At 36.5% G+C, this 22,706-nt stretch overlaps 1 protein-coding gene across 5 annotated transcripts in view; it reads right to left on the bottom strand.

Moving 5' to 3' along the window:
* GOLGA4 (golgin A4) overlaps nt 1,176-22,706 on the bottom strand; it is a 104,116-nt gene continuing 82,585 nt past the window's right edge. For 4 of the 5 annotated variants that reach the window (XM_005695547.3, XM_005695546.3, XM_005695543.3 and 1 more), the window contains 7 exons: nt 21,083-21,103; nt 20,835-20,903; nt 18,106-18,181; nt 15,961-16,064; nt 11,322-11,408; nt 4,560-4,621; nt 1,176-1,883 (listed from right to left, as the gene is read on the bottom strand). In XM_005695547.3, the coding sequence (XP_005695604.2) occupies nt 4,592-4,621; nt 11,322-11,408; nt 15,961-16,064; nt 18,106-18,181; nt 20,835-20,903; nt 21,083-21,103 (387 nt within the window). In that variant the 3' untranslated portion in view covers nt 1,176-1,883; nt 4,560-4,591. The remainder of the gene's footprint in view (nt 1,884-4,559; nt 4,622-11,321; nt 11,409-15,960; nt 16,065-18,105; nt 18,182-20,834; nt 20,904-21,082; nt 21,104-22,706) is intronic. The other variant, XM_005695544.2, reaches the window with a different exon arrangement.

Below are 22,706 nucleotides of genomic sequence, written 5' to 3'. Positions count from 1 at the left end.
GAAGATAAAAAGGGACAGGGAAACACACTACACATTCCCCATTTAAAATGGCAGCGCACAGGACTTCCCTGGTGGTCTAGTGGCTAGACTCCAAGCTCCCAATGCAGGGGACCCAGGTTCGATCCCTGGTGAGGGACCTCGATCCTACATGCTGGCACAGTCAAATAAACATTTTCCAAAAAATAAAATAAAAGGGGAGGGGGGCCCAGTCCAGGTGTGTGGAAGGCGAGAAGCAGCCTTCCTGCAGCAGGGAAAATTATAAGAGATGTACTCATACCCACATTTTAACCCATACCCACAATTTTGCTCTTCAGAGTAAAATTTTTAATGGCCGTATTGTTTACTGAGTGTCGTATATTCACATGTGTTTGGTGTTTGGACACTTCTGAAGAACTTAACAACAAAACCTGATTAAAGAGATCTTAAAGAAAGGCACAAGGGAACTGTTATTATTACAGAAACAATGGCTGGAGTGTGGAAGGAAAGCCTCTGCCTCGCCCACACCCCCACCTACACCCCCACTGGAGCACCGCTGCAGGCATTGCTATTTCAATGCGTCTTTGACACTTCAGATCTGAGTGAAGCTCAGTTTTGAAATGTAGTGCTCATAAGAGTATACTGATTCCGAATGCTCGCCCACACATCATATCTTTGGAATGTTTGGGGAAAGAGTGCCAGACAAACCTGGCACATGGTCTTCTGAAGTGTGTCCGTGTTTGGCAATCAAAGGTTGTTGAGAGAAAGACGGGTTGGTCCTGGATTGTTCTTTCCAGTGCGCTTACAACATGGACAGGCAGATCATCATGGAGTACTGAATCAAAATGAGCACCCTAGACGTTCAACAGTAGAGAACATGGTGTTAAATGATGGTGTCCTGAGGATAAAATATCATGCAATTAAAAGCAGTTTCACAGAAATTTTAATAGGCCTTAATATAATTATAATTGTAAACATGTATACACACACACACACACACACACACAGGCCTATTCTCCCATACAAGCTTTGACATATTAGAAAAATACTCCATGATTAAATGCATTAAAAATCTTTCCAAATACTTAGCAATTAAGCGCTCTTGACAAACAGTTCCTCATCATAATTCACCCAGACATAACATAAATTCTAAACTACTTTAAAGAGATTTCAATTTAGGAAAAAACACAATAAGCACATTTCATACAGTAAATAAACTTTATTTTTCTGTTCTGAGATGACATTGCCAACAGTCACAGATTTGCATACGATAGTTATGTATTGGCTATTTACAATTTACAGTAGTATTTTTTTCCTCTGAAAAATATAAGTACAAAAGCTAAGTAAACAATGAGGTACTGCCATTTGGATTTATCATATGTCAGAGCTTAAAGAACTAGTCTTTAGCAAATATTCAACAAATCAATCTGGATAAAATAGTCAATTAAATGCTCTAATTTATCAGAAAAAAATCCACTAAATTTCACCTCAAAATGTATTGCACAAGTCTTTAAAAAAAAAAATCACCCTAAAAATAAATAGGAAAGTCAAGCAGTTCTTTAAAAAGAGGGACAAAAAGAATGGAAGAAAGGAACATGAAGTGAGCCCATAAATCAGATTAAGTTATTCAAAATATCTTTTAAACAACACAAAACTCTTCCCAACAATAACAACAACAAAAAATTGATAACCCCCAAAACTATCATTGTTTCTCCACTGATATAATAATCTATTTTAAAGGCAGTCTGCAATCTTTCCGAGGGCCAATGTCAGATTTTTCTTTGTCTTCTGGCTACATGAGGGGCCCTGAATACAGCTTCATACTAACAACAGCAAACGTGCACAGTTTTCCAGGTCTGTCCAGCATCACTCTCCCGACTTCTTTAAGATGAAGGTCGCAGCCATGACTGGAAAAGAAAAAGGATGAGGAGAAAAAAGAAATGAAAAAAAAAAAAACAAAAAACTTTTAAAGCTAACTTTTTGGGAGATTTATTTTTTCAAGTTAAATTATATTAAAATTATATTCTATAGTCTGAAGACTGAAGTACAAATATTCTAAATATTAAATCCTGAAGGAATCTTCTAAACATTACAGTCCTTAGAATGATCTTTTAGTCAGCAGTCCTGAAAGCAGTATTTGTATATGAAATCAGAAACTGCACCGTTGCAGCATGTACCAAAGGCTGCCAGGCCATGATCAGAGGAGGCCAGGAGTAAGCGCTAGCATGGAGGAAGCTCTCAAGGATGCAGGCTAGACTGAAGAGGAGAAAGGGCTTTTCCTTCTTCTCTATTGATGTTTCTATATATTACGGTTCTCCCAGGATGCTAGGCATAGCAGCAAGGGACAACTGCTTTTTGGTTTGAAAAAAATTATGTATGCCTCATCTGAAATTAACAAACTTAATTTTAAAACCTTAATATGCTTATAAGACATGATGTTAAACTTCCCTAATAAGATTTCTCTAGATAAGATTCTAAAAGCCAGTGGTCAAATCAAGTATGAAGTTAAAAATGCATAAAAATAAACCACCAAAGAAGACTAAGTAACAGAGAGAATCTTTCAGTTCCAGAGAAAGTAATAAAGTCTTCTCAACTTTATTATAATCCACCACTCAGGATGTATTTCCAAGAGTTTACTATTTATTAATATAAAACTCATTCAATACACAGTAGTCCTAGAAATCTAGAGAAGATAAGAAAAAGATCTCCTGTGATATTTAAAACCCTTTTCAGTTATTATTTTCGACCGTTAGCTTGCACTGTTGCAGGAACAGAAGTTCATGTGTGATTCAATAATGTTGCACAATGTCAATGTCGTGAGAGACCAAGAAAAGGCTGGGAGGACTGTTCTAGTTCAAAAGAGACCTGAAGAACATGACGACAAAATGCAATCTCCCAGTGGATCCTGGAATTTTAAAAATTATGAGACATTATTTGGAAAACTGGGAAATGTGAGTATTTACTATATATTAGATAACAGCATTGTGTTAATTATTAAATTTCCGAACAGTGGCAACTGTATTGTGAGTATATAGGAAAACGGTCCTTATTCTTGAAGATACTTAATAAGATATTTGATTTATGTTTGGCAAGTAACTGTCAAATGCTTATAAGCACAATGTTTGCAAGCAACTGTCAAATGTCATAGAGGAGAAAATATATATATGGAGAGAAAGCAAGAGTGAGAGTGAGAAAATCTGGCAAAATGTTAATAACTGGTAAATATAGGTGAAGGGTGTATGAGTGTTTACTTAAGTTTAACAAATCTTGCTTGAAATTTTTCTAACTGAAAGTTGAGAAGACAATCAAGTTATCAATCAACAGAAATGCTACATGGCAGCATTTTAAGTGATAAATGATGCTATTTAAATGCAGTAAGGAGCATGAGACAGTATTTATAATATTATAAACAGAGGTAAAGGTGAGGACTTACTGAGTTAGATATGGGATTTACATGACTAATGATAGCTTTAGACAATCACTCAAACAAGTTAACTGATACACATTAAAAATAAAAATGAGATTCAAATGTAGGCAGGAAGGATATTTGAACTTAAAAGGTTAAAAAAATACTGTATATTAACATTTTAAAACTTGATATTGTTAGTTGCATGTTAGTTGAATTAATAATCACAGAGAATCTTTAATTATAAGTAAGCTCTATTGACTGTGATTCAGCCTGTCACTTGTGAAAATTCATGCAAAGTTTGAGATAAAGACATACCCTAAATTTTTAGGGGGTACTAAATCATGCTAATAGCATGGATAGTATGTAGAGGTGATGGGAGGGGTGTTTAAATGTGAGGACAATCAAGTGTGTCCAAACATGTTAGATGCCTCCACCTCACTGCACTAATACATTGATTAGAAACAGCCACATTCAACTGAAGCAGCTGCCTACGGGTCTCCTCAGGACAAACGTGTCATTTTGCTATACTGCATGCTCCCTTGGAGCAGGGAATGGCACCCCACTCCAGTATTTTGCCTGGAGAATTTCATGGAGAGAGGAACCTGGCGGGCTACTGTCCGTGGGGTCGCAAACAGTTGGATACAACTGAGTGACTCACATACATGATCCCTAGAAGTAATAAAACTGCCATTTATTTTTAAATTAGCTTTACTAGTGCTCATTATTTCAGACTAGCCTGACTCTAAGCAAGCTGTGTAATATTTTACATTCTGGATTCGTGAAACATCGCTCTTATCTAGAAAATGATTTTTCATTTCTCTCTCATAATCTTTATTAACTTTGAAGACCATTCTCAAGAAATAAAACACAAAAAGGAATATAAAATACATAAACATTTTGGGGAGGATTTTTGGGAAAAATTTCAAACAGCAATTTTGAAACTTTCAATTGCTATTTAAAGAACTAAAATTTCCAAGAATTATATAACATGGGTGGTGGTGATTATTAATCTATATATTAAAGCAAAATTAACAGAAAATCCCTGTATTAATCCATAGCATAATCATATTTTCATTAAACAAAAGAACAAAAGAATTCCAGCAAAATGGTTAGTATCATGCAATGCATTTGATTTTTTGCACAAAAGACACAAGACATATTATTCTTCACTCACCACATGCTAACTAAGCACAGACTGATGGTTACTCAGAAGATACCACTGCGAGGTGAAGTATACTACAAAGCCAGGAAGAAAAAAGCTTATTGGGTTAGTTTTAAGACTTAACATAACACAGAGATTATATGTATTTATGAACTTCAAAGGATTAAACTGAATGTACTTAAATTTCTCACATATCCCCAGACCAAGGAATCTATAATCACTCCCTCCCATCCTAAATAACACTACACAATGGAGATTTTACTCAGAACTTAAAGAACACAATTATAGATGTACTTTATACTTAATTACATATTTATATGCTAGATATAATAAAGTCATGATTATTTGGTTTATAAAAGGATTTGTTTCATAATTCCATTCAAGCATACATTACAATTTGATTTACATAATTTCATTTTACCACCAAAAATTTGGGGGGAAATGTTGATGAACATGAATACAGCGCATCCATACACTGAATTTCCCTCCTAAAAAATGTTAATTTTATTAATGAACAACTCTCTTATTCGGAAATGGTTTCAGGAATGATGACCCAAACCAAAGTTTGCCTTCAAAGGGACCCAACCTCTGCAAACAGTTTAACTGTAGCAACCTTTTGCAATAAATTCAATGTTCTATTTAACATGGTCATAATCCAAGATTATTAACTGACTTCCTGGTTTGCTTTAAAACAGTATCAGCAAAGACAGAAATTGTTTATAAGATCTGAGCCTACTCTTAGTGTGACCAACCTTGGAAGCATCATTTTATTTATCAATTATATTTAATGTGTGGTTAGTAAGAAGCAACAGAATCAAAAGACAAACTATAAAATAATATTTGCAACATACACAACACAATAAGGCTAACATCCTATTGGAAAAGTTGCAGGAGTATGCAAAAAATATATATATATGTATGTTCCCTGTGTCTATGAATGTTAAGTATTCAAAAACTAAAATAACCTACATGTCTATGGATAGGAAATTGATGAACTCAACTGGAGGACATCCATATATCAATCAATCAAAAGAAGAAGGTACATCAGTTTCTAATGAGGTGGAATATAAAAACAAGTGAAAAAAGCAAGCTGTTGCACACTCTCATTTTATAAAGTCAAATACCTAAATGATAGAGGAATAAACATACTTATGTAATTATAAAGCTGGGGGTGTTCACAACACCAACAGCAACCATGATCTTGTCAGGGTGGAAAGAAAGAGCTGGGAGGCTGAAGATCATCAAGGTCTCCCTTTCTAAGCAATGTTTCTGCACTGTCTGCAGTGTTTCTCTGCAATGATCACATACTATGTAATCTGAACAAAATTAAGAGGCAAAACCACTTTTAGGATAACAAATACATGGTCTACGGGTGCAGTGTTTTTCACTATGCATCGGTTTTATGTGCATCTGTTTCTTGAATCCACCTTGCATGCAGCTACAGAGACCATGCAAAGGAAAACGTAAATGTCCACTGGAATGGAGAACACTTACACCTATTGATGCTGAAAAGTTCTGATGGTTTTATTAATTCAGAGCAGATTTTTTTAAAGGAATTCCAACCAAAGGGAGAGAAGTGAGAAACACTAAGTACAAGACTATGCCTAGAGTAACGACTGATTGAGGATTTGACGCAATACAAAGGATCAGCATGAAAGCAAGGCAATAACAAAGTCAACAGAAGGTCGGCCTTTAAAAATGACCACATTAGATGGGAAATGAAAACAAGCCAAATCTTATTCAATAGAATAGAAAAATTTTCTTTTAACAGAGTCAAAGAAAACAGCCATTTAGTTTAAACATGTCATTAAGTTTGCTAGCACTCTAGAAGAACCACTTTTTAAATAACAAAAGAACTTCTCAGTCCCAAGAGGTCATGGAGACAACCTAGATGTCCATCAGCAGATGAATGAATAAGAAAGCTGTGGTACATATACACAATGCAGTATTACTCAGCCGTTAAAAAGAATACATTTGAATCAGTTCTGTTGAGATGGATGAAACTGGAGCTGATTATACAGAGTGAAGTAAGCCAGAAAGAAAAACACCAATACAGTATACTAACACATATATATGGAATTTAGAAAGATGGCAATGATGACCCTGTATGCAAGACAGCAAAAAAGACATAGATGTGTATAGCGGACTTTTGGACTCAGAGGGAGAGGGAGAGGGTGGGATGATTTGGGAGAATGGCATTGAAACATGTATACTATCATGTAAGAATCGAATCGCCAGTCTATGTCCGATGCAGGATACAGCATGCTTGGTGCTGGTGCACGGGGATGACCCAGAGGGATGTCGTGGGGAGGGAGGTGGGAGGGGGGGTTCATGTTTGGGATCGCATGTACACCCGTGGTGGATTCATGTCAATGTATGGCAAAACCAATACAGTATTGTAAAGTAAAATAAAGTAAAAATAAAAATTTTTTTTTTTAAAGGGTAAAAAATAAATAAATAAATAAATAAAATAAACTTTCTTAGTGTAATTATCCTAAATAAATAAGACTTTCTCGGAAAAAAAAAAATCTGATGGTGTAAGGGCCATCTTACTCAATTAGACAATGACATAAGCTAAACACTTGTGTATTCACTATTGCTCCCATCCTGAAACTGAAACTACTCTGGCCATTTAAATTACCTGCTGCTGCTGCTGCTGCTAAGTCGCTTCAGTCGTGTCCGACTCTGTGCAACCACACAGATGGCAGCCCACCAGGCTCCCCCCCTTCTCTGGGATTCTCCAGGCAAGAACACTGGAGTGGGTTGCCATTTCCTTCTCCAATGCATGAAAGTGAAAAGTGAAAGTGAAGTCCCTCAGTCGTGTCCGACTCTTAGCGACCCCATGGACTGCAGCCCACCAGGCTCCGTCCATGGGATTTTCCAGGCAAGAGTACTGGAGTAGGGTGCCATTGCCTTCTCCCACCCATCACAAAATCAAGTATCAGGCACAAGATGCTACAAACTGAGAGGAGTAAAAAGGCTTCCTTAGGGAACACATGCTGTGTGCATCTGGCATGGTCTTTAACTTCTGACTCCTGCATATAAGACCATTTTTTTCTCACTTGAAAGAACTTCAAAATTTACTACTAACTTAATACTTCAAAGGAAAAGAAACCTTGCAGATAGAATAATCCAACATATTAATTTTGCCAAGCAAGGCTAGAAATATGAAAAGTGTTTGTCTGCTCAAAGTCATCCAGGGGCTGAGCTGTTGAGAGCTAGTTCTCCCCACAACATAGCTGCTGACACTCGGAGGTGCAGAGACTGGAGATGGGACATGGCTGGAGCAGGTATCCTTCCCATAAAGTGACTTGACTGTCGTACTGAGTGAGGTCTTTCATGATTTATCTTGAACATTATTAGTTTACCTTTCCAAGTCTCATTTTCTAAGAAAGACTAGTCCTACCCATTGCTACATGGTGGCTAAGGAACCATCTCCACTAGCCCCACCATCATCACAAAACTCCAGCTGGGGCAGTAAACATACTTTGGCTCTTCAATAATCCTAGCAAGATAATGTTAGTTTTGTGAAGAACCAAAGGCACTGTAAAGAAACAAGTCTCCGAGATTCTGAGACTTGTCAAACGAAGGATGAGAATTCCTTTTCTCCACATTGTGATCCTTAAGTAAAACAGACTCTAATTATGCTCAGCAATGTAATTGTACTTAACAGATAATAGTTTCTCATCTACAAAGTATGTTCTTGAAATTAGGTTAAACTCTGAAACCACTTATTAAATAACTGTTGTGGGGTTTCTCAAAGACTATAAAACTCACTGAAGGGAAGGGAGATACATATGGTACAGAGGTGATATACTGAAAAATACCTTATGAGCACTCAGGGACAGTTGTTGATCCATGCCAGAGAGCAAACTTATGATCATTAGGATTATAAAGCAAAGGTTTTAGACAGTATCCCTCCTCCAGTATCTGTTAAATAATGCCAACGCTGATGTGGCCCACACTGTCGGCACAAAGTGCAATGCACCATCTCTCAAGCGCCCCAATTACTAACAGGCAGAGGAGAAAGCTCTGCAATGTGGCAGGGTTTGCTTGGCTTACTTATACCAGCTTTGCAGCCCCGAAATTTAAAATAACAAAGCAGTCAACACTGCTGATTTTAACAGAGAAGAAACTGTAGCTGTGGTTACAACGAACTGCATAAATGGCCCATCTGGAACATACATTTAAATTAAAGCTAAGGTGACTAAGTAATAAAATGACTATTTAGAAAACTTCTAACAAGCTTTGCTTTCTACACATTCAGATGTCCTTCTATTGGATGCTTCTACAGAAGAGGAGGAGTTACTGTTCTTAGCAGTGCTTCGCTCTCATCAGGTACAGCTCATCAGTGCATGAAGTTAGCTGTCATTTCTTTAAGAGGTTTGTTCAAAACAATGATTCCCATCATTCATTTATGAGTGACAGTGACCTTAAAGCCAATGTGACTTAGGCTGCCACATTCTCCATATAATCTTAATTTTCCATCAAATAAGGCAACAATCATGAATGACTCTATCAAGTACCAAGAATCTCTTTATATTGACAAAAGTTTAATCAAATTGATGTATACGTAATCTCTGGGATCTCCCTCACTTCATGCTCACTATAACATTTCAAATTTCCTAAGCATTTGCTTTTATAACTTGAATTATATTACATAACCATGTCTTTTATTCATGTATGAATGAATGGATGCTTTTCCCTCCGCCTAAAATGAAAGATTCCACAAGGTCAACAACCATACCTTCCATGTCTTCAATTTTCCTATATTTGCCATAACAAGCATCAATAGAAGAGTCAATTGAACTCATTTATTAAGCAAAAGATAATGATGGATGAGACTGCTTAAAATAGTAGTGGAAGTCTGGGGCTTTCTTTCTGAGCCAGTCAGCCTCTGGGATAAGTAATTAGAAAGGACCAGTCACCAATTCATCCCTATCTAGAATGAATACCACTTTATTCATGAATAAACAATGTAAAGTTTTGCAAAGATTGCTTTTCAGTTAAACTCAAGAAAGAAAGAAACTTTTCCATCTGTCTTCAAAGGTTTTTTTGTGTTTTTTTAAATTGTATTTATTTATTTTAATTGGAGGCTAATTACTTTACAATATTGTAGTGGTTTTTGCCACACATTGACATGAATCAGCCATGGGTGTACACGTGTTCCCATTTTACATGATTCACTATTTACATGTAATCTATTCGAATAAGGCTGCACGTGGGGGACCGGTGGGGCTGCGGGTGGGGCCGCGGGGAAGTGGGGGACGGTACATGGTGAGGGCGAATGTCCTACCACATTTGCCAAAGCAGTGACTTAGGACGAGTCTGTGCTACATTCCAAATCCTGACACACTGCAGCCTAACAGTAAGAGGAGAGGCTGGCCATACCTCATCATCAAGTAGAGGCTACAGGAGAATGAACGAAGATTTAAACACACAAAACTTTCTATTTACTTCATTTTAAAATATTTTCTAAAACATCTGGACCATAATGACAGAATCATGTCAACAGGCTCAAACTGCATTGGAGATTTTGTTTTCATAAAGACAGTTTTTTACTCAGTGAAGAGGAAAACCACTCTGAATGAACTACAGGTTACAGAATTAGATGTTTGCTAGAATTTAAAACAACATTCTCTCTAGTGATGAAGGGCATACAAAGGAAAGGAGCATCAAAGGGGGCTGATAAGTGCCAGGGGCCAGGGGCGTGGGGGGACGTGGGGCGGCGGCGGGGGTTAGCCTGTAGGATAAAAGCCTTCCATCCAGGCCCTCTCAGGGTTTTTGGGTGACTTCCACAGGTTAGAACCAGAACAGATTTGCGACCCCAACAGAAAGGGCGATTTGGGCTCATGATAAGCCAGAATTTGTTTAAGAAACACACACAGTCTGTAGAGACAAGATGGTATTCTTTGAGATGTAATTACTTATTGACTTAGTCCTTCTTACTGGAGACACTCAGACGTGGGCTAACCCATCACTAAAGAGTAGATCTTTGTTTGCTTTAAATAGGAGAGTAAAAGAAGAGCACTACTGTCCTCACAAAATAGGTAAAGAAATTGCAGGGGAAGATGTGCAAGTCCTGCAGGCTACTAGCAAGACAAGAAAAGACAGAAGAAAGAGAAAGTTAGGGGTCAGACAGGAAACATCACAAAGTTCATACTCTGCTTAGGATGGATCTTATTCCGGTATTGGTGCAGAGCAAAAAGAAGTTAGGCAAGGGGAATTTTGCATAATTTATGAAGTGTATATTTGTTTCATTTCAATCATAGCTGACTTCGCAGAAAAATTTCCCAATAATTCAATTATCTATCGATACTTTCCCTTGTAGGGTATAGGCCAAAAGCTCAAAAATGCTTAAATTCTTTCACTCAGAATTATTACATTTGGAAATCAATTGAAATAGATTTAGGAACTATAATCTACCAAACACCTACATCATGATATAATTTGGTTTAAAAAAACTATTACTCACCATAGCAGAACAAATGCCTTTTCTGTCCTTCCCAGAAAGAGCCCAAGTTCCAGAAATCTCATACAGTCATGTAAGTGTCAACCTCATATATATCATTAAATAAGATTATTCTTTCCTTGAGGGCAGCCAGATTTGCCCTCAGTTTAATATTCATAATGTAGTTTTATTTTTCAGGCTATACTACAATAAAGATGAAAACTTTTAAACTTCTCTTACCAACTCAGTCTTTGTAAATGAGACAGAATGTAAACGGACAAGATACAGTCATCTTCTATCTGTAGCCTATACTTAAAGCTTACCATGAGTCGAGCATCTTCCCTTTCCAAAATTTTCTGAGTCTGATCATCCGGGAACTTCAGCACAGTGGTTATAACCTTTGCCATGGTCTACAAGAAAGACAAGAGTCAGTCACTAGACAGCAGAGTGGATGACTCTCACCCCATTCTGACATGTGCTGCCAGTGGAATTCTTTAGTGCTCTCAATGGAAGCCACGACCAAAGAAGTATGATGTGAAGGTATTGGTCAAGGAAGTAACAGTCAATCCCAGAATTTCAATTTGAAAGGACCCCTCACAATGCCTGGGTTGATATTATTTTAAGAAGATGTATTTACAATAGCATGAAGCTATATAAAGTTCTGTTCTTGGCCCTCTGTCTTATTAAAATGAAACTTTATTACTCATTCATTTTATAAGGCTTTTTATTTGTAGAAATCTATCTAATAAGTGATGTATTGCCAAAACATATGCTCTAAATAATCAGAATTAGATACTCCCAAGTTCAGCTTGAACTAAATCACATCATATATCTCGTAAACATGGGCTACTGCATGAACATGAACATGCTTGTAGGTATTTTTTTAAGACATGCAGCACATCAGCCTAATAGAAATACAAATTACATTTTAAATAAACACAAGATGTTTTGTTTGGTAGAAAACAGGATGAATCAAAACATTACACATGGTGGCTTGCAAAACAAGATCATAAACTGTGCAGATCTAAATAAATATACCGTAAGCCAGACTGTCACCCATAAGCTCGTGGAAAATTCTCCTCAAAGGCTGAAATTCCCTATTTTGTATCAAGGTGAGATGGTTTGAGGGAGACAGAGAGGAAAGAAGATACCACTTATGAAATAAGTAGGATAACAAGGTCAGCGCTCACATACAAATTCAGGTACTAGTGCTCTGCTGAGGATGAGGAGCAGTGCTCCTTACTGTAGGGCTACAGAGGATGGGAGGCTCACCCAGGAAACTGACTCTTAACATTCTGTGTTCATATTACATGACTGTGCATGTGTTCTGGGCAGACTGCAGGGAGGGAGGGAAGTGTGACTGCAGAAGGTCACGGAGCAAAAGATGACATAATATAGGTAACCAAAATTTTAGGAACACACAGCATTAGGAGAAAAGCATAATTATTTCCAGGAAGAATGGAGATGTTAGAAAAGAACTAACATTTTAAAAATTCCTATTATGTGTTAAGCCTAGGCAAGGCACTTCATGTATTTCTAATACTTATTTTAGTATTAACTAACACTATTCTTCAACCCCGAACCCCAAACCATAAAGAGCAAGATTTTAGTGTCTGACTCTCCTTTCTTTATCTTTGCCTCTGCCAGCCTGATGATCAAAAAAATACCTTTAATACAATTTAGTTCCTAGAGAATACCAAAGGCATTTTACAAAAATCCTCACCCTTTAAACTATATTGCCTAGACAGAATAGAATCTTCTGTGCTAAACTGAAGTCTAGAAACCAAGCATATATGTGGCATGAAATGGCAAGAGAAATAAGCAGTACTAATTGTTTTAATATTCTTTTTATTAACACTCTGTAAATTTGGCTTATCAAGTTCGAAAGACCCCAAAGTCCATTTATACCCATTATGAAACCATATATGTTATACACTTATGCACAAGCATGTCTGTCAAAAAAAAAAAAAAGAACTGTGGCTAGTTGCCTCATCACACTTCTAAAAACATTAAATGGGAAACCCACCTCTAAACTCATCAGCGATGCTGAATTTGCAGCTGGTTACCCAGCAAAGACTTACAGCTCTTCCCTGGCTTTAATGGAAAGCCCAGGTTCTCTGCCATACCATGGGAAAGAAATCAGCCTGTCTACTCTACATACAATATCCTCAGGCCCTGGGAAGTAAGGAAAAGTTCAAATGAGCCACCTGGTTTAGAAGTGGCCTCTCCTACCAGGTTTTCCTTAGGGAGCGAATTCAATAAAGGATAGAATGAGAAACACTTTCTATTGAAAAGGAGAACAGGCTGAATCTAAGTACCAAAAATAGCATGAAGGATCAAAATCCAAGGGGAAAAAGTGCCAGGACAGAAGAAAGAGAGGAGTTTACTTAACTTCATACTGTAAGAATGTGTATCACACATGTGGTCTTTAAAAAAATCATCTGCCTCATAAAGTAAGGAACACTGTGTGCACAGGCAGATGAAGAAAGACAGGTGGGATGACATACAGATCCTGCTGGACAAGAAACAACGGCAGATGACGATCAAATCACAAAGGCCATTCATGTATCCTGGCTCATTCTAAAACCACAGCCTGGTCTCCATTTCAAATTCTTTGTTAATATATAGAAACTGGGAAAATCAACAAAAGAAACGTCTAAAAACAGACACCGTGTCTACCCTTGAGGGTGTCAACTCTTGCTTGAAACTTTTCAGGGCCACCCTCCAATAACCTACAGGTAGAATTCTGAAATACTCCAGGCGGTCTACACCTGCAGCCCTAAGCAGAGTCACTTCCGCACCACAGAGGCAGTGCTTTAGTTGGTGCAGACTCCCTGTCATTCCAAAGCCCACACTCACTTTCCTGTCTAGGACTTTCTGTCTGGGCTTTCCTCCTCTCTGAGCTCATCTATCAAAATTTATGCCCCCTTGTAAAGGCCTGTATACACACCTCCTTCCCCAGGATGCCCCTGACCTCCCCACAAGTAAATATGGGGATGCTCCTTTTCAGAGCCCTTGCTACACTCTGCATCACACTGTGCCTAGTGAGAACAGCTCCACCTTCCCACTCTATGGTAAAACAGCTTAAAAGTAGGGATGGTATCCATTTTCATCTCCAGATTCATCATGGCAATAAACATCAGGCCACATACAGGAAGTGTTCGATAAATATGCAATAAATTAAACTGAGTTTCTACTACAGTTTTCAATATTGACTTATAACATGTGATGGCAGAATAAAAGACTACTCATTCTTAGTAACCAGGAAAGGACACTGAATGCTGAAGATACAGCTCATAGGGAGCCACCTCAGCACAGATCCCTAGCTGCCCGGGCCTCAAAAACATCCCTTATAACCTGCCTCCAGGATCACGGCCCAGGATAACTGCAGAGCTCCGAAAGCACAGGTTGAGACCTGGCTGATCTGGCCCCACCCCAGAAGGTAATTCCTGCTGGGCTGGGCCTTTCTTTAGGAATCAGACTCTGAAAGGATCTCACCCCATACCTGCTTACAACCTCCAGGACACACAGGCTGAGGCAGTCACACCCTCATTTCATAGATTGAGAAAAGGCTAAATAACTAATTTAGCAACAACTCTGGGATCATAGCTTTAAACTCACAAATACACCAAAGGAGCTAAACTTCTGAGAGGCTATTTTTCTTAAACAAATGCTTTCCCCTTTCCCTGCAATAACAAGGTCACTATACCTAAGCCACCTCAAATACAGGCTGCTATCCAACAAGGGCATACTAACAGAAAGTTACATTTCATTAGCTTTGTTTTTTAAAGATAAGGAGAAAATTCAGTTTTAGATATCCTTTGATTTAAAAAAAAAAGTTCTTAAGAAAAAAAGGCACTGAATTACTGTGAATTAATACATCCATCCTATGATGCACATTCAGGATCACACTGGATATTTCTTCAACTTGAACTATCTCATACACTGAAATTACATTTCTGTTGTATCAAGGACTCAAACGATCTCTAGCCCTGTAACTCCTGATGTTTAGCAGAATCTACAACCTATAAATTCTTAATATTCTTTTAAGAGATTTTTTATGCCCTTATTTTTAGGTCTTATTTGCCAAAACAACCCCTGAACTGTCTTAATTCCTGAATTTAGCACTTAGTAACTCCCACAGACCCATAAATTAAAACACTGACTGACTGTTTCTTAGAAAACTCATTATTCCATTCTCAGCTAACATATAAGGACAATGTAAAAATTCATGAAGGTAAAAAGTGGAAACAGTATCAAAAGCAGAAATTGCTTCAAATGAAAAATTTTAAGAAAGGCTCATGAATTTCCCTAAGTATATTTAATTCAATTAAAGATGTATTTACAAAATGTCCAATATAAGGCTTTTAAAAACACTGCAGGGATACAAGTTAACAATAAGACTAGACTCCACACTATAAGGGAACTTAGAGCAAATTTAACATCCTAGAAAACAAATTAACCAAGCATTATTACCTATGCAGTGTGGTCATTTTTAAATGATCAATATTTTATATGTACAAGAATAACTTTCTTACACTGACCAAAGTACAATATTTCTAAATAACCCTACATAGTCGTTCTTAATTAGGACCATTTCCAATACTATCCACACTACCCTTAAGTCTCCATGAAAATGAAATTGCATCTCCTAATCTTAAGATCCAAAGTCAAAAATAGCCACATGCTTCACAAAGTATTAAGTTAATGAAATTTTTATCGTTATTATTTAGCATCAACAATCAGTATTTTTAAATTAATATTTTATAAATGTAATAAATATAAGCAAGATTTGCCAACTCACTTTTGCAAACTCAGAGCAATAACACAATTACCTATTGCCTACTATCAGCACATATGGTCTGCTAGCAGTAAACACACAACATCAATATGTTTATTAAAAATGGGATACAGTTCCTTCTAAATTAAACCATATGACAAATCACCAGACACGATTTATACCTTAGTCTCACGACCCATCATATACTCAAAAAGCACTTTGCGCAAATACTCAAACTCAGTAGGTTCTCCAAAGAGCGAAACATCAGTATGGTACAAATTGCCACCTGTCAAACAAACAAACAGATTAAACTGTAAAGAGAAAACCAGATAAGCTACTTAGCACTTAGAAAAAGATAAACTAAAAAACAAAGCAACAAAGAGAGAGGCTTTACTCTTGTATCAACTGTATTGTATTAGATTGCATTACGATATGTATATACATTCTAAATGATAATGCATATAGCATTCCAACTGGTATTTTTCCTTTAGAAGAGAAAACAAGTATTATTGCAGCAGTTTTACTTCTCACATCTTCCCTCTCCTCCAAGCCTTGCCCTTCTTCTGCTTCATCTTTCTGGCATGACAATTTAAAAAGACGAGGCCTAGGGAATACGAAGATTCCTTAAAACCAGTATTTCTCTCCCAAATACTATTTGGTTGGCTTCAGACAGTCTATGGTGATTAAAATGAACAATTATTTTTACTTTGTTAAGGAGTTCAGTAGCTCAGAATAGTATTTTAGTTTTTCTAGTATTCCAAACCTAAAAGCACTGAAGTTTAAATCAAGTTTTCTAAACTGTTTTGAAACATAAGGTAGATAAAATAACTTTAAATGCATTAAGTAGTAATGCCATTTTAGTGGTTTTCGAATACTTTGCTTCAATATCTTAAGACTGTCACAAAATATATAGTTCATCTATTAGATCAAGCTCCATTTCAATTTAAAAATAAAGAATAAATACAGTTCAAGTATATGAAATCATAGTATGAAAAACTTTAATCTGAATAAATTCATAATTCTGTGTTATGTGAAGTCTAAACTCACATTCACTTCCAGTACAATGGCACACTAGGTAATCTGAAAAGCCTTCTGCACTAAGAACTATCTAAAAGCACAGCAAAGAGATTAATGTGCAAATTCAACCAGATTGCTAGGATTGTTGACAGGAATAAGTGAACTGATAGACAAACTATTTTATAACAGTGCCTAACACTTAGTACTGTATGTGTGTCAGCTATTAAAAAACTGTACATTTGTGTTCATTTTACAATTTAAAACTGAAAAAAAAGAAAGATTAAGTATGAAATCCTTAAGTTGAAACAAAAAAAAAAGAATCAATACTATATTCTTTATGTACTGCTGGGCACCAATTCAGCAGTTCTATGCTAAGAATCACATATGTTGACTTAGCTATGGAAAACAGTCTCTGAACCAAGAGTCTTCTCTGCAATGAGCCATAGGAAACATCCATGTTGGTTTTCTCATCTTTTTGAAGTGTGTTTTGGAAAGAATCTAAAGCAAGTCCTTGTTTAATTAAAAACTGTATAATATCTTATGCTATTTCATAACATAAGAGTTTTCAAAAACACAAAAGAATGTGAAATGGCTTAGATTCATGCCTGAGTGCCTTACAGGAAAAAGCAGAAAGATTTACAAAACATTTAGCAAAATAAAACTACTCTTAATACAGCGAGGCTGTGCAACTGAGAATGGGAAATTGTTACAAGATTATTCAAAGTCATGACTATCTCAAGGGAACAACTACATAAAGACTCAAGCTCATCTTCAGAATTCTTTGTAAGCAGCATACATAATTTAAGTCAAGACAATAATACTTTCAAATCATCCTTCGCCACTTTGAAATAAGTTATTTTTATGAAATTCTTTTCTCCTTAAATCCTGGTTTAAACATAGCAATTAGTATTACTGTAATTAGTAAAAACAAAACAAAACCAGAAGCATTTAAAATATGTAACTCTGTGTTTATATGGTACATGTAGTGGAAATTCTAAATGTTTGCATATACACAGAAGAGTCTGGAAAAATATATGCAAATCGTAAACTAGGTCCATCTGGAAAGTTGAGAACAAAGTGGGGACCTGCAGTTTCACTTATACATGGCAACACTGATTTTTTTCCAAACAACAAATACACATTAATTTTGCTTTAGATTACTATTATTCTTTCCATAAAACTAGCTGTTATTGATTAATTTACATATATTCCTTCTAAAGAATGAGATCAGCAAAGACAAAAATAAAAATCATCCAGAAGTCCCCCAACACAAGATACGCATGGGTAACATGATGAGAGATAATTCCTACCTTTGTAAGGTGTCCCTACAGTTGTTGTATATACATTCTTCTCATATTTCTTCAAACGATCTTCTAAATTGTGAATCTAAAAATAACAAATATTTCAATCTCAAGATTCATATGGAAATAATGTTTAAAAAAAACTGCCATAGCCACTAGATTTTTTTTAATGTGGAATACAGAATATAGACAAAAGGAAATTAATACATATGGTTTCTCAGATACGATACCAAAGGCAGAGACAAAAGGAAAAACATAAAATTTCTGTGCCTCAAAGCACATTATCAAGAAATTGAAGAAAACCCACAGAATGGGAGAAAATATTTGCAAATCATCTATCTATTAAGGTACTCATATCTAGAATATATAAAGAAGATTTACAAATTCAGCAACAACAAAAAACAAATAACCTAAGTTAAAAATGAACAAAAAACATTGCGCTAAAGAAGATACACAAATGATAAGATGCTTAACATCATCAGTCATTAGGGAAATACAAATTATAACCATAATGAGATAGCACTTCATACCACCCAGGATAGCTATAATCAAAACACCTGCTAGGGAGGATGTGAAGAAATTGAAATTCTTATACTTTACTGATCAGAATGTAAAATAGTATCCACAATGTAAAACCATTTGAAGGCTCTTCAAAGAGCTAAACAAGTAACTTCCATATGATCTAGCAATCCCATTACTGAGTACATAACTCAAAAGAAGGAAAGAGGTGTTCAAACTAAAACTTGTAAAAAGTGTTCCTAGCAGCACTATGCACAACCAGCAAAAGGGAGAACAATCCAGCGTATTAAGAAGCAGAGATGTCACTTTGCCAACAAAGGTCCATATAGTCAAACCTATGGTTTTTCCAGTTGTCATGCACGGGTGTAAGAGCTGACCATAAAGAAGGCTGAGCACTGAAGAACTGATGCTTTTGAATTGTGGTACTGGAAAAGACTTCTGAGAGTCCCTTGGACTGCAAGGAGATAAAACCAGTCAATCCTAAAGGAAATCAACCCTGACTGTTCACTGGAAGGACTGATGCTGAAGCTTCAATACTTTGGCCACCTGATGTGAAGAGCCAGCTCATTGGAAAAGACCCTGATGCGAGGAAAGACTGAAGGCAAAAGGAGAAGGCAGCAGCAGAGGATGAGCTGGTTACATAGCATCACTGACTCAATGGACATGAATTTGAGCAAAGCCCAGGAGATAGAGAGGACAGGGAAGCCTGGCATGCTGCAGTCCATGGAGTAAAAGAGTCAGACATGACTTAGTGACTGAATAGCAACAAGAAACAATCCAAACATACATCAACTGATGAACAAATCGTAGGATCATCCATAAAATGAAATATCATTACTCCACAGAAGGAGTGAAGTACTAACGAATATTACAACACAGATGAACCCTAAAAACACTATGCTAAGTGAAAGAGGCTAGGTTAGAAAGGTCATGTATTATATGATTCCATTTATATAAAATACTCAAGAAAATAGGTATTTTGAGTAGTTGAGCATGCCTGGAGCAGGGCATGGCAACCCACTCTAGTATTCTTGCTTGGGGAATCCCCACGGACAGAGGAATCTCGTGGGCTATAGTTCATGAGCTCGCAAACAGTCAGACACAACTGAACAACTAAGCACATTTATATAAAATATTCGGAATAGGTAAATCCACAGGCATAAAAAGCAGATTAGTGGTTGTGAGATACTGGGGAGGAGGTAATGGGGAATGAATGCTTAATGGGTACAGGGTTTTTTCTTTTGAGGGTCATGAAATGTTCTGGTTTCAGAACACTGTGAATGAACTAAATGTCAATTAACTGTGTACTTTAAAATGATTAAAATGGTCAATTTTATGTGTTTACTACTATAAAAATAATCAGTACAAAAATTGTTATGCTAGGACAGTTTGAAGACTTGAGTGTGCTAAGAGAAGAGAATTTTAAAGCAGTAAACTTGAGATAGATGAGAAAAGCAAAAACACTAGGAAAAAAAATAATAAGGTAACACTGGGACTTAGTATCTATCTTTGGGAATTTTAAAAAATATATTATGAAAAGTTTCAAACATACTCAAATACAGAAAGTATACTACAGTTAATGCTCATCACCTAGTTTCAACAATTATCAACATTTATATGTACATATGAATTGTAAAAAACTGGAAAACTCCTAAAGACTTAGTCTTCAAACTCAGCCAGTTGACTTAGGTCACTCTTCCTCCAGAGTCTGGAAAAAGACTTAAGTACCACGCACCACAGGAATACATACACCAGTGTCTGCATGCTTGTGCATCCTTCTAGGTGTACACACATGATCCCATTTAAATTTAATCACTAGATAACGTATGGACAAATAATATTAAACCAAGACACTGTAACCACTAGGAAAAAGCAGTAAAGACTGATGTTAATGTACTTTCCCTCTGATAAAAGCTTCTTTTATAGAACTTAAGTCATTACAAATTAAATACAAATTGTTATCCAAAATGTTAAGCACTAGAATAACAGGATGCAAATGTTCTTGTTTAAATATACATGATCACAAATTTATAAAGATATCCTCCAGCACTTTCAGATTTAGAAATAAAATTTCCTGTGTGAGACAAGATTGGAAAACCAACTATTAAATGAGTATTCAATCAGTTCTTTTTTAAAAATTAGCTAAATGAGTTCCAAGAATATACTAATATAAGTCAAGGAAGTCACTTCAAAATAAAAAGCACTGATTAGACCTGTACCTGTTCTCTGAACTCCTGCTCTTTCAACTTTGAGTCACTGATTAGAGTAGTCTTCTGTGCTAGTTGTGTCTGAAAGAACAAAAGGTCAGATCTGAGACTATGGGTTTCATCATCACTTGGACACACTTCTATACTGCCTGGTAAGTTTTTCCATGTTAAAACAAGTCTCTTCATATTATAACTTAAAATACAGAATGCTCCTGAAAATGGATTACCTTCACTCAAATTCAATGAAAAACTAGTCTTACCTGTAACTCCATAATTGTTACCTAAAAATAGAAAAGAAAAAAAAAAAAAAGAAATAAGTCCATGCACTAAAATCTACAAGAAACAACAAAATGGAACAATATGAAATTACAAGGAAAACAAAAATTCAGTGTTACAGTCTTAATAGAGTGGTTAGATTTGAGATGAAACAACTTTAACTACTTGCTTTTAAACCTGGTCTATGTTGCTATATAAACTATTACAATGTAAATATACATGTGTGCACTCAGTTGCTCAGTTGTATCCCACTCTTGCGACCCCATGGACTGTAGCCTGACAGACTCCTGTCCATGGAATTTTCCAGGCAAGAATACTGAGAGGCGTTTCCATTTCCTCCTCCAGAGGTAAATATACATAAACTCAGGTAAACATAAAGAAAAATGACTAGAAGGTCACTTGTGAAACTCCTAAGAATGATGACCACTTGGGAAAAGAAGGCACCCACCAGGAACAGTTTATCTATATACATCTGTATTATCTGACTTTTATTTTTTTACAACAAGAATATATTTATCTATTATTCGTACAATTTTAAAAAACTAAACACATTAACATCTATTTATAACATATGGGCTCTTTAGGGAAAATTCTAAAGGACCATTTCTGGGAATCCACTGTATGCAATAATCACAAATTATTTCTCACCCAGCTCAACACTGATATACCAGGTCAAGACCTCTCAGAAGCACCGAAGATGCTCAAGAAGGAAAAGAATAAAAATTCAAAAAGAATAAAATAGAAAAACATTTTTTAGAGCAGGAATAAAAATTAAGGATATTCTCTCCTTTCTTATGCTATAAGTTAAAGGACTCAAAAGACCTCCTGAATACTAATTTCACAGCGTTTCAATACTCTTGACATCTTGACACAGGTCTCAAGGCCACCTTATACAACATTAGTACTTAATTTGATACTGAGGAGAAGAACACCTTAGAGAGTACAATACACATATCCATCTCATAGGAAGCAACATTTAACAGTAACAAGTGTATTCAAATAGTGACCAAGTGGCAAAAAATTTTAAAATTAAAAAAAAGTAACTATTAAATGTAACTAGTAGCTCCTGAACAAAGAAAGGAAACTCCCTCATTGCTAAAACCCAGAATCCGTGCACCACGTGGCCCAGCATGGTAGAGCTGTCTTGCTGTTGCTTAGTCACTCAGTCACGTGCAGCTCTTTTTTGACCCCATGGACTGCAAGCCGTCAGGCTCCTCTGTCCATGAGATTTCCCAGGCAAGAATACTGGAGTGGGTTGCCAGTTCCTTCTCCAGAGCCGTTTATAAAGTCCTTTTCTCTCCATTTTGGAAAACTGATCCATGCAACTGGTTATCTAGAAAATTACTATCTGGTCGCTGACTTCTGCAGTGACTCCTCTGTAACCCTGGAGGATGAAGCCATGAACAGCATCCACCTCTCCCAAGGCCTCTTGACAGTGCTATGAAGATCACACTAGATGAGTTAGAACATATCAGGAGGAGGACGGCACACTGCCCTGGGCTCTGAATGAGGGCTCACAAGCCCTGAGGATATGCATTTGCTGGGGTGCACAGCAGGTCAAGAAGCCACAGGGTAAACATGGTCCATCTTTCATAGCATCATTTTTAC

Source organism: Capra hircus, chromosome 22 (genome assembly GCF_001704415.2).
Source record: "Capra hircus breed San Clemente chromosome 22, ASM170441v1, whole genome shotgun sequence".
Taxonomy (NCBI): Eukaryota; Metazoa; Chordata; class Mammalia; order Artiodactyla; family Bovidae; genus Capra; species Capra hircus.
Note: the sequence above shows the minus strand (reverse complement) of the source record. Positions and strands in the feature narration are given on the sequence as shown.